At 34.8% G+C, this 14,444-nt stretch overlaps 1 protein-coding gene across 1 annotated transcript in view; it reads right to left on the bottom strand.

Annotated features, from left to right (window-relative positions):
* Positions 1-202: 202 nt before the first annotated feature.
* The window catches only part of LOC136875052 (zinc finger protein 852), a 91,445-nt gene continuing 77,203 nt past the window's right edge, over positions 203-14,444 (bottom strand). The window contains exons 5-6 of the mRNA XM_068227875.1: positions 7,863-8,074; positions 203-258 (exon numbers count right to left, since the gene is read on the bottom strand). Coding sequence (XP_068083976.1) covers positions 203-258; positions 7,863-8,074 — 268 coding nt within the window. The remainder of the gene's footprint in view (positions 259-7,862; positions 8,075-14,444) is intronic.

Genomic DNA, 14,444 nt, shown 5'->3' with positions numbered 1-14,444 from the left:
ACTGAAATGAAAAGGTGAATTCATTTACGTGTTTCAGTCATACTGCATAAAAACATCACTACGCAAACAAGAATACAATTTTCCAACAATCCCGAGCTGAGAGAAATTTATCTTACTTTTCCTTGGAAATAAAAAATTCTGAAATTTATAATCAATGTATGTATAAAACATTCCAATGTTTAGTTTTAAAATTTGGACTTGCTCAGATCTGACACATGGTTGGAACACATTTAAAAACAGTCACCTTTATCATTCCACCTGCAATAACAATATAGGAATAACAAATAAAAAATTGAAAGCTATACCACCTAATGTGAAATGAAACAAACTATATCGCACCCCAAATTCTAAAGTGTTATAAATCCAAATGGTTGACTAATCAGGAACAATGTTTTTGATGTATCTCTGTCTGTATAAAATTCAATTTTTGAACTACAGACTTGGGATTATTTTAAAAAGAATGCATTTCGGCATTTCACAACTGTTCAAATTTATTATATAATGTGATTATTTCCGAAAGCATTAAAATAATGTTTTATGACATACAACAGTTTACAACATATACATTCCTCACAGCCATAATACTTAAGACATAATTACCAACATAATTTTTTTCTCATATTGTTTAATTAAATTATTGGGTTACACTTTTATGATACCGTTTTAATCTGAATCACAGGTTTCCTCATCATTATTGTTAGTAGCAGAAAGTGCCTGGAAATATTCATGATGCACTTCTAGAAATACATTTCGTTTGCAATGGGTAATCAGGTCCTGTTTTTTAGCTTCAGAGATCTAACACTGGAGTTAGAATGATATGGTCGGACTCTTTGCCTCTTTCTAATACTGATTATCTTATATTCTTCCAACCTGTAATATGTTTTGTAAAGTATAGTGTACTCTAGGTTCTTTTCTACCCTCAGTACTCTCATGTCAACCCATTTTACTTTCTCCCCATCTCCATCCAATGACAATGTTTCAACCCATTTCTTCTGATAGTTTCCTGAAATCCATGAAGTCAGATATTGCCACCTGTTTCACTTTGTAGGGATTACCTTTCATTTTATCCATTTGCAAGATAGGAATCCACTGGCTAGGAATGTAAATTGGCCCAGATTTTAAAGTACACTTCTTCTGTTTTTCTACCATAGAATGCATACTGTCACCAGCATTCTGTGTATGCCTTGTGATGAGAAACACACGTCACTGAATTAACGTCATAACTGAAAAGAGTATGCAAGTACATGCAGGCTGTGTACTGGTTCTTATTTTGCCCTGCAAAATTGTCAATGCACAAAATAACATCATTCACTTGAGCATAGTATGAAACTAGACAATCGTGAACAAAAGTGGCTATTTCATTTGTGCCTCTTCTTGCTGTGACTTTATCCCACACTTAGAAGAAACCATCCTTGGGGATGTCTTCAAAAATTGTAAAGTTATACCCATTTCATTTTCTCTTATAATAAAACACCAAAAATAACTCAAAGAATTTTTATAATTTCCTTTACGTCGCACCAACACAGATAGGTCTTATGGTGACGATGGAATATGAAAGACCTACGAGTGGGAAGGAAGCAGCTGTGGCCTTAATTAAAGTACAGCCCCAGCATTTGCCTGGTGTAAAAATGGGAAAGCATGGAAAACCATCTTGAGGGCTGCCAACAGTGGGGCTCAAACCCACTATGTCCCAGATGCAAGATCACAGCTGCGCGACTCTAACCGCATGGCCAACTCACCCAATCTCAAAGAAACTATGAATCAAATCTGGTGAACTGAAAAAATTACTGCAAAATGGAAGTAAACCAGGCCCCAACAATTATTGTGGAATTTTACTGCTGTCAATAGCCAATAAAATTCTATCCAAAGCTCTCTTGAACCATGCAGAATCTCAACTGGATCCAAAAGTCAGAAAATGTCAAGGTGGATTCAGAAAAGGATGATCATGCATACAGCAAATTATTAATCTAAAAACCTCTATGAAATATTTCCACAGTTCATCAAACAAGAATTATGTCATCAAATTCATTGACTTCAGAAAAGCATACAATCCAAGGTGAAGTTTATGGGAAAATAGAGCACAGAATTTCAAATAGACACAGGAGTATCACAAGGTGATGGACAATCCCCGTTGCTTCTCAATTGTCCACTTGAGAACCCACTGACTGGGGCTTAAACTGAAAGGCATAAAATTAGACTGCTTAGCACTTGCTGATGACATAGCACTAATTGCCCAAGATATCTCTGATGCACAAAAACAACTTGAACTACTACAAGAACCAACAGTGAAAATTAGAACACAAATCTTGTTTGAAAAAAAAACTTATGACCGACATCAAAATCGCATCAAATGAACTTCTAATTGGCAATAACAAGATCTTTAGAGTAAATAAAATTAAGTATTTAGGTGAATGGACTATAGCAAATAAATTTAAGTATTTAGGTGAAGGGACTACAGCAAACTGTAACGAAAAGAAATCTATTGAATCGAGACTCCAGAAAATGGAGATTGCTTTTCAGTTAACAAAAAATATGTACAACAAAAAAAGCCTCTCCTGGAACTGCAAAATCCAACATTATACAACTGCAATCAAACCTGAAGCCCTCTATGATTCAGAGACACTCAATCTCCAACAATAAACACTAAAGCACCAAATAGAAGTGAAAGAATGTAAAATAATGAGAAAAATCTTTGGGCCAAGAACCAAAGATGGTGTACATTATCCAAAGCCTAAACACAGAAATATATAAAAGATTCCCAAAATCACAGACACAATAAAAATGTTAAGAATTCTATTCATACAACACTTAGAAAGAATGGGCTCAAACAGACTAACACACAAAATACATACATTCTTAAAGAACAAGGCTACTAGACCGAATTGGTACAAGCTTAAAGAAAAAGACCTGAAGGCATTAGCATGACCGAACCTACTTGACCGGAATGAAATCACAAAAATCACTCACGCGCGGGGATTCGAGGAGGAAGAAGAGAAGACTAAACAACATAAGGTCATTTAGGGATATCTCGACACGCTAAGCAAAAACCTGTAATTTTGATCAGGCTTTATTTGCAAAATAGTTCAATTTTTATCTGGTGAGTTTGTACACAGTTAGTGTATGTTTTCTATTATTTATGGCAAAAAATAACACTTCATATCATTGTAAATTAGAAAATAAATAAACGATGCAAAAATGTCCACTTCTCCTGCACTTAGGGAGAACCTGACACTAGGTAGGACCTCGGAAGAGTTACACAACTATTGTACACAGTGGGCACATATAAACTGTTCGTCATTTCCATTTTCCACACACATCTCGTGGAACCATTTCCTGCATTCCCCACTACACTGGACCCATGCCTCATTTCGGTTGTCGTCATAGAAATAGCCATCATATACTGCGCAGTAATTCTCCGAGCAATTACGACTGCTTGAGAAACTAATCCTGAGAAGTCACCATGGCGGATTCTTGCACTCTTCTTACACTTCCTTTTCCAGATAAGAGTCTTAATATTGGAACAGGAGATAACTCCTGCACTGAGCAACTCGGAGGTGTAAATGCAGGTGAGGCTTCATGTTCCTGTGATAATGTAGGACTACTGGCCTTAGCTTCTACAGCAATATCTTCTCCAACATGTACGTGATTTGAACCATTTTCGTCTAGCACAAGGTCGTATTCAAAAATGTCTTCTTGGAGGATATCGGGATTGTACGGATAAATGCCACATTTCCTAAATCCGCCGGTAAAATTTCCTGCTGTTGCCGATTTGTCCCAAGCCATCTTTAGAAGGTCTCCAAAATTATCTTTAGTGATCCCTTTTCCCGGGAGTGTCGGGATCTCCCACGCTTGTCATGTCGACATCTCCCCGAGTTACATTGGCAGGCAAGAGGTGGCAGCACTTACCACGCTGAATGATTGGCGATTTCTCCAAAACGTGCTTTGTGCGCCTAACCTCAAACATTGTCTTAAAAATATCGCATATCTACGTATTTCATTATACAACCTACTCATTATCTTATAGTACATTACTTTTCCATCACATATCACTTACATACTCACCTTCAACTATTCAGATGTCTTGTATTTATAGTGATAATCGTCTGCTACCAGGATCACAATGAGCACAACACCCTATGGCTCCAATACATGTAGTTACTAGTTCGACCTATAGAGTACTGTGGTCACCAGTGGCGCTAAGCTTAAAAGTGTCGAGTTCTCCCTCATGTCGGGATCTCCCTAAGTTACCTTACATGGTCAAAGCAAGGAAAACAGATCCAATTGTTGCACATGAAGGAATACTAGGCTAACAGGAAGGTTAGAAAGTGTTGAATTTGCATGGTTCAAAGCTACCCATTCCAGAAGAAGCAGAAGAGGAAGAAAACATCAACGTCACAAGCCTTGTTTCCTATCCACTCCTTTATTTACATGGGCTGTCTCCTTCCTCCTGCAAGTCAGTGCTTGTTCTATATCAGACATTAGAGATTTACTTCTTTGCCTGAGGTTGTAAGTCAAATAAAAGACATCATACTATGACATCATACCTATGATTTTTGTTATTATATGTATTTTAATAATATAATTATTCCTGCAACACTGTATTTGTTTGGTATATATATGATTTAGTTATCACATAATCTGTTTAATTTTTATTTGGCTGAAGATGGCCAATAAGTGGCTGAAACTAGTCCCAACACCGATGTAATATCATTTACTTGATATACTGTATTGAATTTGTACTTCTTATCATTGCAATTTAATACAGACAAAATTAAATTTATAGCTTATAATAAGACTTCCCCTATCAAAGCAGCAATTGCTCATGGGTTTCACAGACCAGCTCACCGTAACTATCCCCATCACAAGACTATTTCATTATTTCATGTGGAGTTGATGATTCCTGGCAAGTCATCTCATTGAAATGTTCCCCTATAGCAAAAGTGATGATGGAGTTGAGTGCGTGCTCACCATTAAAGATACCTGTTCCAAACTGGCTTTTGCAGAACTGGTAGGTAATAAATCAACCACTGTGGTCACTGCAGCATTCAAAAGTATCATTCAGAGATTAAAATGTCAACTAAACTTCTACAAACCGATTAAAGTAAAGATTACTTCAACAAGGATTTTTATTGCCTGCCTAAAAACTCTAGGTGTTCACGACTGTTCCTCCTGCAGGGATCCAAAAGCTAGTGTTGTGGAATGCTTCAATGAACTTTAAAAATCAACATGTGGTAGAAATTCATGGCCCGGGGATCCTAACACCGGACTGATTTACTGCAAACCTTAGATACACCTTACAATGGTACCAAGCAAAGTACCATTGGCACAAAACTGCGACTCATCACGAAAAATATTCTTAACATAAATCCTATATTAAACCCTATATGAAAAGTGGACTAGCAATGTCAATGATCTTGTACAAGTGATTATGTTCACATCAGTAGACATATGGATACATTAGCCAAGGGATACACATTAAACTATAACACAGAGGTTTCTCATATTAGAAAATTAATTTCATCAACCCTATCACCAAATAACCTCCACAGTCAGCCAATCGAGGGAATATTCTATCTGGAAGAACTTTGAGAAATGCAATACCCCAAACACTACCTCGAAGAAAAATGCCTTAATTAAATGTGGCAATGAACTTTATGTCAAATGGTCGATAAATCAATCAATCAATCAATCAATCAATCAATCAACTGATAGACTTTTAAGTGGCAGTTTCTCTATCAGATGTTTATCTAGCCTTTTCTTAAGCAAGTTCAAAGAATTTTGAAATTCATGGTACATCTTCCTTGGAAAATTATTCCAATCCCTAGCTCCTCTATCTGAAAATGAATATTTGCCCCAATTTACCATACTGAATTATCTTTATCTTCATACTTGATCTTTCGTACTTTTAAAAACACTACTCAAACTTATTCCTCTACTCTCATTCCATGCAATCTCTGTACCAACACAATTGAACATACAGAGTAGTCAAGCAGCCCATCTGTTTATATCTTTTTACTCCCAAGTATTATCAGTCCAAATTTTGCTGAAAATCACACCCAAAAAACCAGCTGTTTTTCAATAGATTATTTCTGGCTCAAATCAACTAATGTCGGTGATGGTCCCAAACACTGGAACAATAATCTAGTCATCATCCTGCCAAGAACTTAGATGCCCTCTCTTTTATATCCTTTATAGAACCCATAAATAACCTCATAATCCTACAAAGAGATTTGTGACCATTATTTAAAACCCAGTTTATGAAACTACACCAACCTAGACGCATACAATGATCCTCATGATGTACTTTTAAACCATCAATGCAGTAATTAAATTTGAGAGGACTTTTCTAATTTGTGAAACACTCAACCAGAATATTCATCCAGTTTGCCATCATACCATTTCCTGCTGTACATCACAGAACACTCCAAGTTATTTTGCAGACGATCAGAATCTCGTAACTTATTTATTACCCTATATATTATAACATCATTAATAAAATTCTTCTGCTTCCAGTCCCTTATATCATTTATACTATATAACAGTATGTAGAGAATGAAGTGCATACAATTTTTCACTAGGTAAAGGCAGTTAAGATCGAGTTTGAGGGATGTTCCACCATTCAACACATCATAAAATATAATAATTTATAAGAAGACCGGTTTCAACTCCCTTGGAGTCATCATCAGTCCTTGTCGAAAATTAACTCAAGGGGAATCTGATAACAATCATCATAATGAAAAATTATACACCTAAAGGCAATTACCTGGAAACACATCAATGGGTTGCAAAACATTACCTTGAATTGTAATGTAAACATGAACCAATTTTCAATAAGAACTGATGATGACTTCAAGGGAGCCAAAACCAGTCTTCTAATAAATTAATATATTTTACAATGTGATGAATAGTGGAACATCCCTCAAACACTATCTTATTAGTTAAATGTCAACACAAAAATGAAGATCATAACCTACAATAAGGCAGTTACACTATTTTAGAGCTGCCAGACTCCAAATTGTGAATTTTGAAAGTTTCAAATCACATTTAACAACACATGCAATGAAGCTGTGAAAGTGATTGTATGCGTCAGAAGTATTACACACATGCTACGTGGGAATGTCTATGTTTCACATGAATTAAAATGTGTGCTTTCAAGGTAGATTTCAATTTGAATGCTTCACCACACGTTATATAGGATTAAGATTTCACAGTCGTATGTGTCAATGAGTGCTTTCGGAGAGAATCCTTACTTCTAAAGGCTTTACCACAAGTACTACAGGAAAAAGCCAAACTATCGCTATGGATAAATGTGTGGTTAGTCAAATTATGTGCGCTCGAAAATGCCCTACCACATATAGAACATTTGTGCGGCTTTAATCCTGTGTGAACAAGATTATGGCGTTTAAGGTACGATGTTCTTGTAAACGACCTCCCGCAGATATTACATTGGAATGGCCTTTCACCAGTATGGGAAGAAGAATGGAATGTTAGCCCTCCCTTACTTCTAAATGAATTTCCACATATAGAGCAAGAGAAAGGTCTATTTTCGGAATGTGTATTCTCATGTCTTGACAACTGTGATGAAAAATTAAAGGTACGTCCACAAAAGGAACAAGAAAAAGGCTTGCTTTGAATGTGTATTTTCAGGTGTCTCTTTAGCTCCGACTGCAGTCTAAAACTACTTCCACAAATTGAACACTGAGAATCCTCTTGCGCGTGTGCCTTTTCATGTCTTCTTAGACTGGTGGAACATTTAAGGGAAACTCCACAAATTGAACAGGAGAAAGCCTTATCTGCTGAGTGTATTATCGCATGGCGTTTTAAATTTGAAGACGTTAAAAACGTATTCCCACAAGTCAAACATTTGAACAGCCTCGTTTCAGAGTGATTTAACATGTGGTTCTTGAGATGCGCTTGCAGGGTAAACGCACGATTGCATATTGTACAAAAATGCGGTCTTTGTTCTTTGTGAGTTAGCAAATGGCGCTTCAGACTACTACTTCGAGAGAATATCTTCTGACAAAAGTCACATGAATGCACCGACGTTCCAGCGAACAATGCCGCATTCCCAACACTGAAATACATATACAAACGTTATAAACAATCCACAGGAACAACAGAAGAGGTATGCATTATCTCAACGTTAAACTCATAAAACGGCGGTTAGACTGGATTTAAAAAGACACATTTACAACGAAATATGGAAGCAAAATAAATCTTTATGCAGCATGATTCGTGATTCAAAAGAGTCAACCTTACCTGTCTAACTGGCCACACCTATAAACAGCAAATACTTACTCTAATCAAAATAGTTTCAGTATACTTTGTTTTGTTTTAAAACATATACTTAGATCCACTCCTAAATCATATTTGGTAATGTGGTAAAAAAACTGAGTAAAATTTTGGACAAAATGGTTAGGCCGGGTGGTAAACTCTATGCTGTTCTTGGATTGGTGAACGGTTCCAGTTAGAACATGCTGGAACCTAAGTACCTCGGCCTGTGCAGACCAAGATTATGATCTTACAACTCAACTTTAGTAATGAATAACCGGTCAGTTAGATGAATCCGGCTATACAACTTCTTTCTGGATAGAAGGTTGCTTTGGCATTTCAAATGTCTTGACATTTCAAGAATTTACAGCAACTTTTTTGAAATCTTCATCACGAAAAGCAATGTAATATCCTGAAGATTTGCAATACATGAAGATCAACCCTGACTGTGAAAGCCTATAACAGGCTTAGAGGAGATGAATTGAAACCCACCCAGGTTAATTTATTCTTCATCATTACACAGTCCAAAGTATGTTAAGCAGAAATTACCTTTCTCCACACCACCCATGATCTGCTATACATTTCATTTCTGCATATGGATTTTCATTCATACGGTTAATGATGGGGTACAAGAACTGCAACCTTAGCCTTTCTCTTCCACTTCAGCTCTCCAATTTCTCCTCGAAACACTCACCACAACAGTGTTGTGTTGTACAAGTATGCAATAAATTGGTCTAATAATTTTAATACATTCCTTCACTACCTTAAATTTCCACTGCCCCTTGGAGACACATACTCATTAGAAACTGTTTCTGTTCAGAGTATCCTTCCAATCATTTCAACTCTACAGCTTTTGCTTTACCAATTGTCTATGTTCCTGCACCAAAAAGACAACATTCTGTACACAGCTTTATACATATTCTCTCACTTCTTCAAACAGGCTTTTTATGGTCCGTTTCCTGTTAATTACCATCTTGGCCCAGACAATTATCAATAGATTAATACATACAAATAAAATGTGAATATAAGCAGAAATTGCAATGTTTAATTCTTCATCATGTATCAGATACTATCCGGGAAGAAGGATCGTGATTGCTAAATGAACCCACTACACCACTGCAGTCTTCAGTCCACCATTGTTAGTCTATCAGAAATTTATTGACAGTACCCCACAAATGGAGGTTGTACAGTAAAAGATCAAGTCTGTAGAGTGATCAACCACAATTTTTGCTTAAAGATATCCAACATGTAACAAGCTTTAACAGCTTCATTTTAGATAAAAACCTGTACTGACTCTAAAATCTAGTAGCAAATATTTAAAAATAACTTAAATATTATACTTAAGCATTACACATTATCGATACATATATAGTTTATTAAATCTAGTACATGTTTCTTCCCCTAAGGGATATCATCAGCCAAAATAAATCACACAACTTTGTCATCAAGAATTTTAATGAACAATTTGCACTGATTTTACTGACTATACAACTTGAAATTTTAATAAAGTTTGCTAATAATTATTATTTTACATGTCATTGTGTATAAAAGTGTTTTAATTTATCTTTCCAATTTAGTAATGCAATTTTTTTGTGTTTGATATATTCTGTGATTTATTCTAGCTGATGATGTCCCTTAGGGGAAGAAACAATTAATAAAGTTAATAAATTAAATATGTACTGAATAGGAGGACTGCTTAAATATAATTTAAGTTATTCTTAAGTATTTGCTACTTCAACATATCCAATTTATTAAGGAAAAAATGCTATAAAAGAAATATACACAGTTTGTTTCACAACAGCCAAGGCTTAACATTAATGTTTCAGAAAATAAACAATAAACAAATACACAGCATTCATGATCCAGTCATTTATGTAAACAATATTCAGCTCCAACTTGAAGAAACAGAAAATTTACCAAAAGGCACCCAACATAATTTACCATAAAATTTTAATTCAGAAGATATTAAAATTCTACTGGCAGAGGTCAAAACCACCATAAACATAATAAGTCACAAACAAAATGACTCCATAAGATATTAAATAGACAATAAATTACATATTATCTTGGAACAAAAATTCCTGCAACTGGCAAAAAAGGGACCTTAAAATCCAAAACAATAGGAAAGGTTAAATAAGAATAAAGATAACAAGGACTAAAAGAGGAAATAACTATAATTATGAATAAACAAGAATATATAGATAAAACCAAGCAATATTTCAAACACTAGACAAGGATCCAACAGATATCACATATAGAAAAAAGCAAATAGATTCTAACAGACACACATTTCAATATTATCAATGATCAAAAATAAAACTGAAACTTATGAATCCCCAAACTATGTTGAACTCGCCATTCAAGAATGCAGTGTTGTATTATGCAGGGTGGCTCAATGAAAAATAATCTGATGCATCAGAATCTTCAGTTATGCCAAATTGCAAAACTATAAAATGATTAATGATATTTGTGAAAATTCAGAAAAGACTGTTTCTAAACCTGTTTTAAAAATGAGAGGCTGAAAAACTGCATTAAATAATTATTTAGGTAAAGGAATGGATGGATGACTTGAAGTGTTGTGGTCGTGAAGCTATGGGCCACCTGGCCGGTCGTGAATGGAAAACACTTTTCAATCTGAAAGCTGATATGGGTATGTTGCAGAGTGTTATTTTGAGGCTAGCTGACCAGGGTACTCTACTTTTAATATAATACCCTGAGGTACACTACCAAAAACTAAATTCTGCTTAATTGGCCCTTCCCTTATAGATACAGCCAACTACTCTTTATGAGTTAATATCAGTTTGTTCACTAAATGTCCTTGAGCTTTTAAACCAGAATGTATACCTGATATTTTACACTTCATACACAGAAGGGCATTTACTTGCCCCAATCACAGTGCACCTACAATCCTTCTTAGTGACCTTCTTGTTAGCAACTTTCTCATACAAGTAGCAAGATCTGCTCTTCTCACATCCAGTCTCCACTATCATTCACATCAGAGGATGTCAGGTCTATTGCCTCCATGTCACAGTAAGAAGTGTTTACCCACTACAATTTTGAATTTCCACAAGAACATTGTTTATTTACATCCTGATTGGAAGGTACGGCTTCCAGAGAGATTTGTTGTCCTCAATTAACATTCCATACCTGTTATGTCTCATATCTGGCATCTTTCTTCAACAGGAACCATTTCTATCATCTCTATGTATTATTTTGCTTCATATTTTATCCAGTTACACCATTCCCAAGGACCATCTCATAATATTTATGATCACTACATATACTTTCTTCACCATAGCCTTTGTAACTTGTCAGCAATCGCTTGCATAAACTGCAACTGGTCTCATATGGGTCTTGAGTTGTTTTGATATTTTCTTACCACAGAATACACCTCTTAGATCTCTTCACTTTTATAATTTGCAGCAATATCTATTCTGAATCCCTACCTGCTGTGAACAATCTGTCTGAATGCTTCATCCCAAGCATCAAAGTATTGAATGTATTTTATTACGATCTTCATCAACAATTTTGATGTGTCTCTCTCGTTAGGTGGTCCAAGGATCTCTGCATCCTTTATATTTAGACATGGTCCATATCTCCTCAGCAACTCTTTCCATTTCTCTTCTAGATCTTCAAAAATACCTTTCCTTTCCCCTCAATGGCATAATGGCTTTGAAATAAAATATATATACTATAGCATTGTTTTATATCAAATGTACTACATAGTTTACTACAATAATGAGGAGACTTTGGACTCCTAGGTCGCAAAATATAACTTTACATGCCCAAAATGTGCTCTAAAACTTAGGAAATACGTTCAAGACTTGAAAAATCTACTTTCTTTGTCTTGGAGTTACTTCCCAATAAAGCCATAGGTTATATATTTCTATTAATACATTATGAATTTGCTGAAATAAGTCATACAAATTAAAATAAATACTAAACACTTATAATTCTAAATTTTAACATCAATATGTGTAAAATAAATTCAAATGAATTAAAATTTAATTTCTTTGCATTTGGCATCTTATTAAATCAGTTATAATAAAATCCTCCTACATCCTTACTAGTATATAAAATGCTAGCTAGCAGTACAGTAATATAATAATTCAATATTTTATATAAATTTGTTTGAAACACAACTCAATAAATGAAATTATATGACCTACAATATTTACCAATTTCCAATTTTTTCTGAATTTCCTTACATCTACCACTTTTCCTGTGATTTAATGAATCCCGGACATTTCCCAGTTTTCCATACGGGTGGACACCAAACAGGACCTAGCAAGAACTGGCCAACTATCCGACCAAACAGTGCTCTGGAAGACCTGCCCTAGCACACAAAAACAAATTTCCTGGAGAACTATCAGAATTATACTAAAAATGCACATGGCCTTTCTTTTTTACAAAATTAATTTCAAGTCCACATGCTAGGATTTATTTCATGATAGGACTAACCACCTGCCCATTAATTTGTTTCCTTCGCAGTTAAGATGACACTCCTGAGATAAACAGACATTTTTAACTAATGCATGAATTTTCACAAAGCCTTGTGGGAATGTCACTTACATGAAAGTAGAGATATCATGAACATTTCTTACATATAGAATTAATAGCTTTTCCAAAATATTTTATTTTATTTTCAAATTTTTAATTCCATTTTTTCATGAAATTTATTTAACATGTTAATGGAAATTTGTAATTAGGTAGATAATACTTTTTTTAAAAGGACTACATATTAATTTTTCTGTACATAATTTATACAAGTATAAGGAGATATATTGTACTTATGTTTGCATAATGTTTATGTTCTAAAATTTTGGAATTAAAATTCTCTACTACTTGAAAAGATTTTGCAAAAAAACTCCATATGCAGGTTTCCTAATATAGCTGTGATATATATACCATACAAATTTTGTTAGATTGGCAGAATATTATGGGAGAAAATGGGATTTAAATGTAAAATTACAATTGGCAGGAAAATTAAAGCAACGTTCAAGTGGTTTCCTTCCTGATTCATTACTTAAATGTCACCAGAACTGTATGTTTTTCCTTCCTTTTCTTTCTTAGCAGCTCGTGTATGAATACAGGTAAATCTGGAAGCTTGTCTCTTCTTTTTCTCTGTCTCCAAAGAATGGTAAATGACTCACCTGCATTTTGTTTTTTCACAATGCAACTTTTTCTGAGTCGAAGTCATAGGGAGAGTAGTTTCTGTCAGGACAAGATTGTTGGCTACAGGGGCAGGACTTAAATGGCTTGAAGTTGATGCGACACATTTCTGATGAGAACAATCTGATTCCGATAACATTTCATGACCTTTTGTCCCCTGTTTCTTCAATGGAGACTCCTGTTCGGTTAACAATTTGTCACCTACTGTAGCTAAGGCTGATTTATGTTTACGCATATTGTTTATTCCCTTGGATACAAGTTATCAATTATTACAGCATACTATCTTTCAATAATAATAGTATCTTTATACACAATACAAGTAAACACTGGCTACCACCACAGAACTCATAAAAAAGATTAAAATACAAGAAAAACAAAGCTTATACTTGTTGGCACTATTGTAGTACCATCAAGAATACCAATACAACCATAAATTATTGCTCTATGACAGTTGGGTACTGAAATATTAGTCCGTAAAAGGCTTTATAAATTCATTCAGAAATATGGTAGATCTTACAGCTAGATTCTGTATAAATATATGCGGAGGGAGAGGGGACTGTTGGCCCATCCCTTGGATGTGTAACTTCAAAGATCAGGTATATTTGATTGAATGAAAACATGACAATGACATCATTACCTAACAAAGCAGTTCAGCAGATGCCACGCCAATTTCTGATGTGTGCAGACTGGCAAACAAAACATTATTAAAGTGATAAATTGTTTGAATTAAACAGAATAACTTTGTGACAAGAAAGAAGAAACTCAATCCTTTCAATTTATCATTTAAAAAGTTGCCAAATGGCCAAAATATTGATTGATTTTCATCTAAGGAGTGTCGCCATATAGATGCAAGTTACTGGAAAAACAATTCTTTCACTCTACTAAATTACAGTCTCTCGAAATGTGCTCCATATCCATTGAACAAAAGGTTATATTCTTAATGATGTTGCTGCAGCTGCTCTCATTGCCCAAATAATTTATTTATACATTATAAATTAATC

Source organism: Anabrus simplex, chromosome 5, assembly GCF_040414725.1.
Source record: "Anabrus simplex isolate iqAnaSimp1 chromosome 5, ASM4041472v1, whole genome shotgun sequence".
Classification (NCBI taxonomy): domain Eukaryota; kingdom Metazoa; phylum Arthropoda; class Insecta; order Orthoptera; family Tettigoniidae; genus Anabrus; species Anabrus simplex.
The sequence above is the reverse complement of the archived record's forward strand: the minus strand, read 5'-3'. Positions and strand labels throughout refer to the sequence as shown.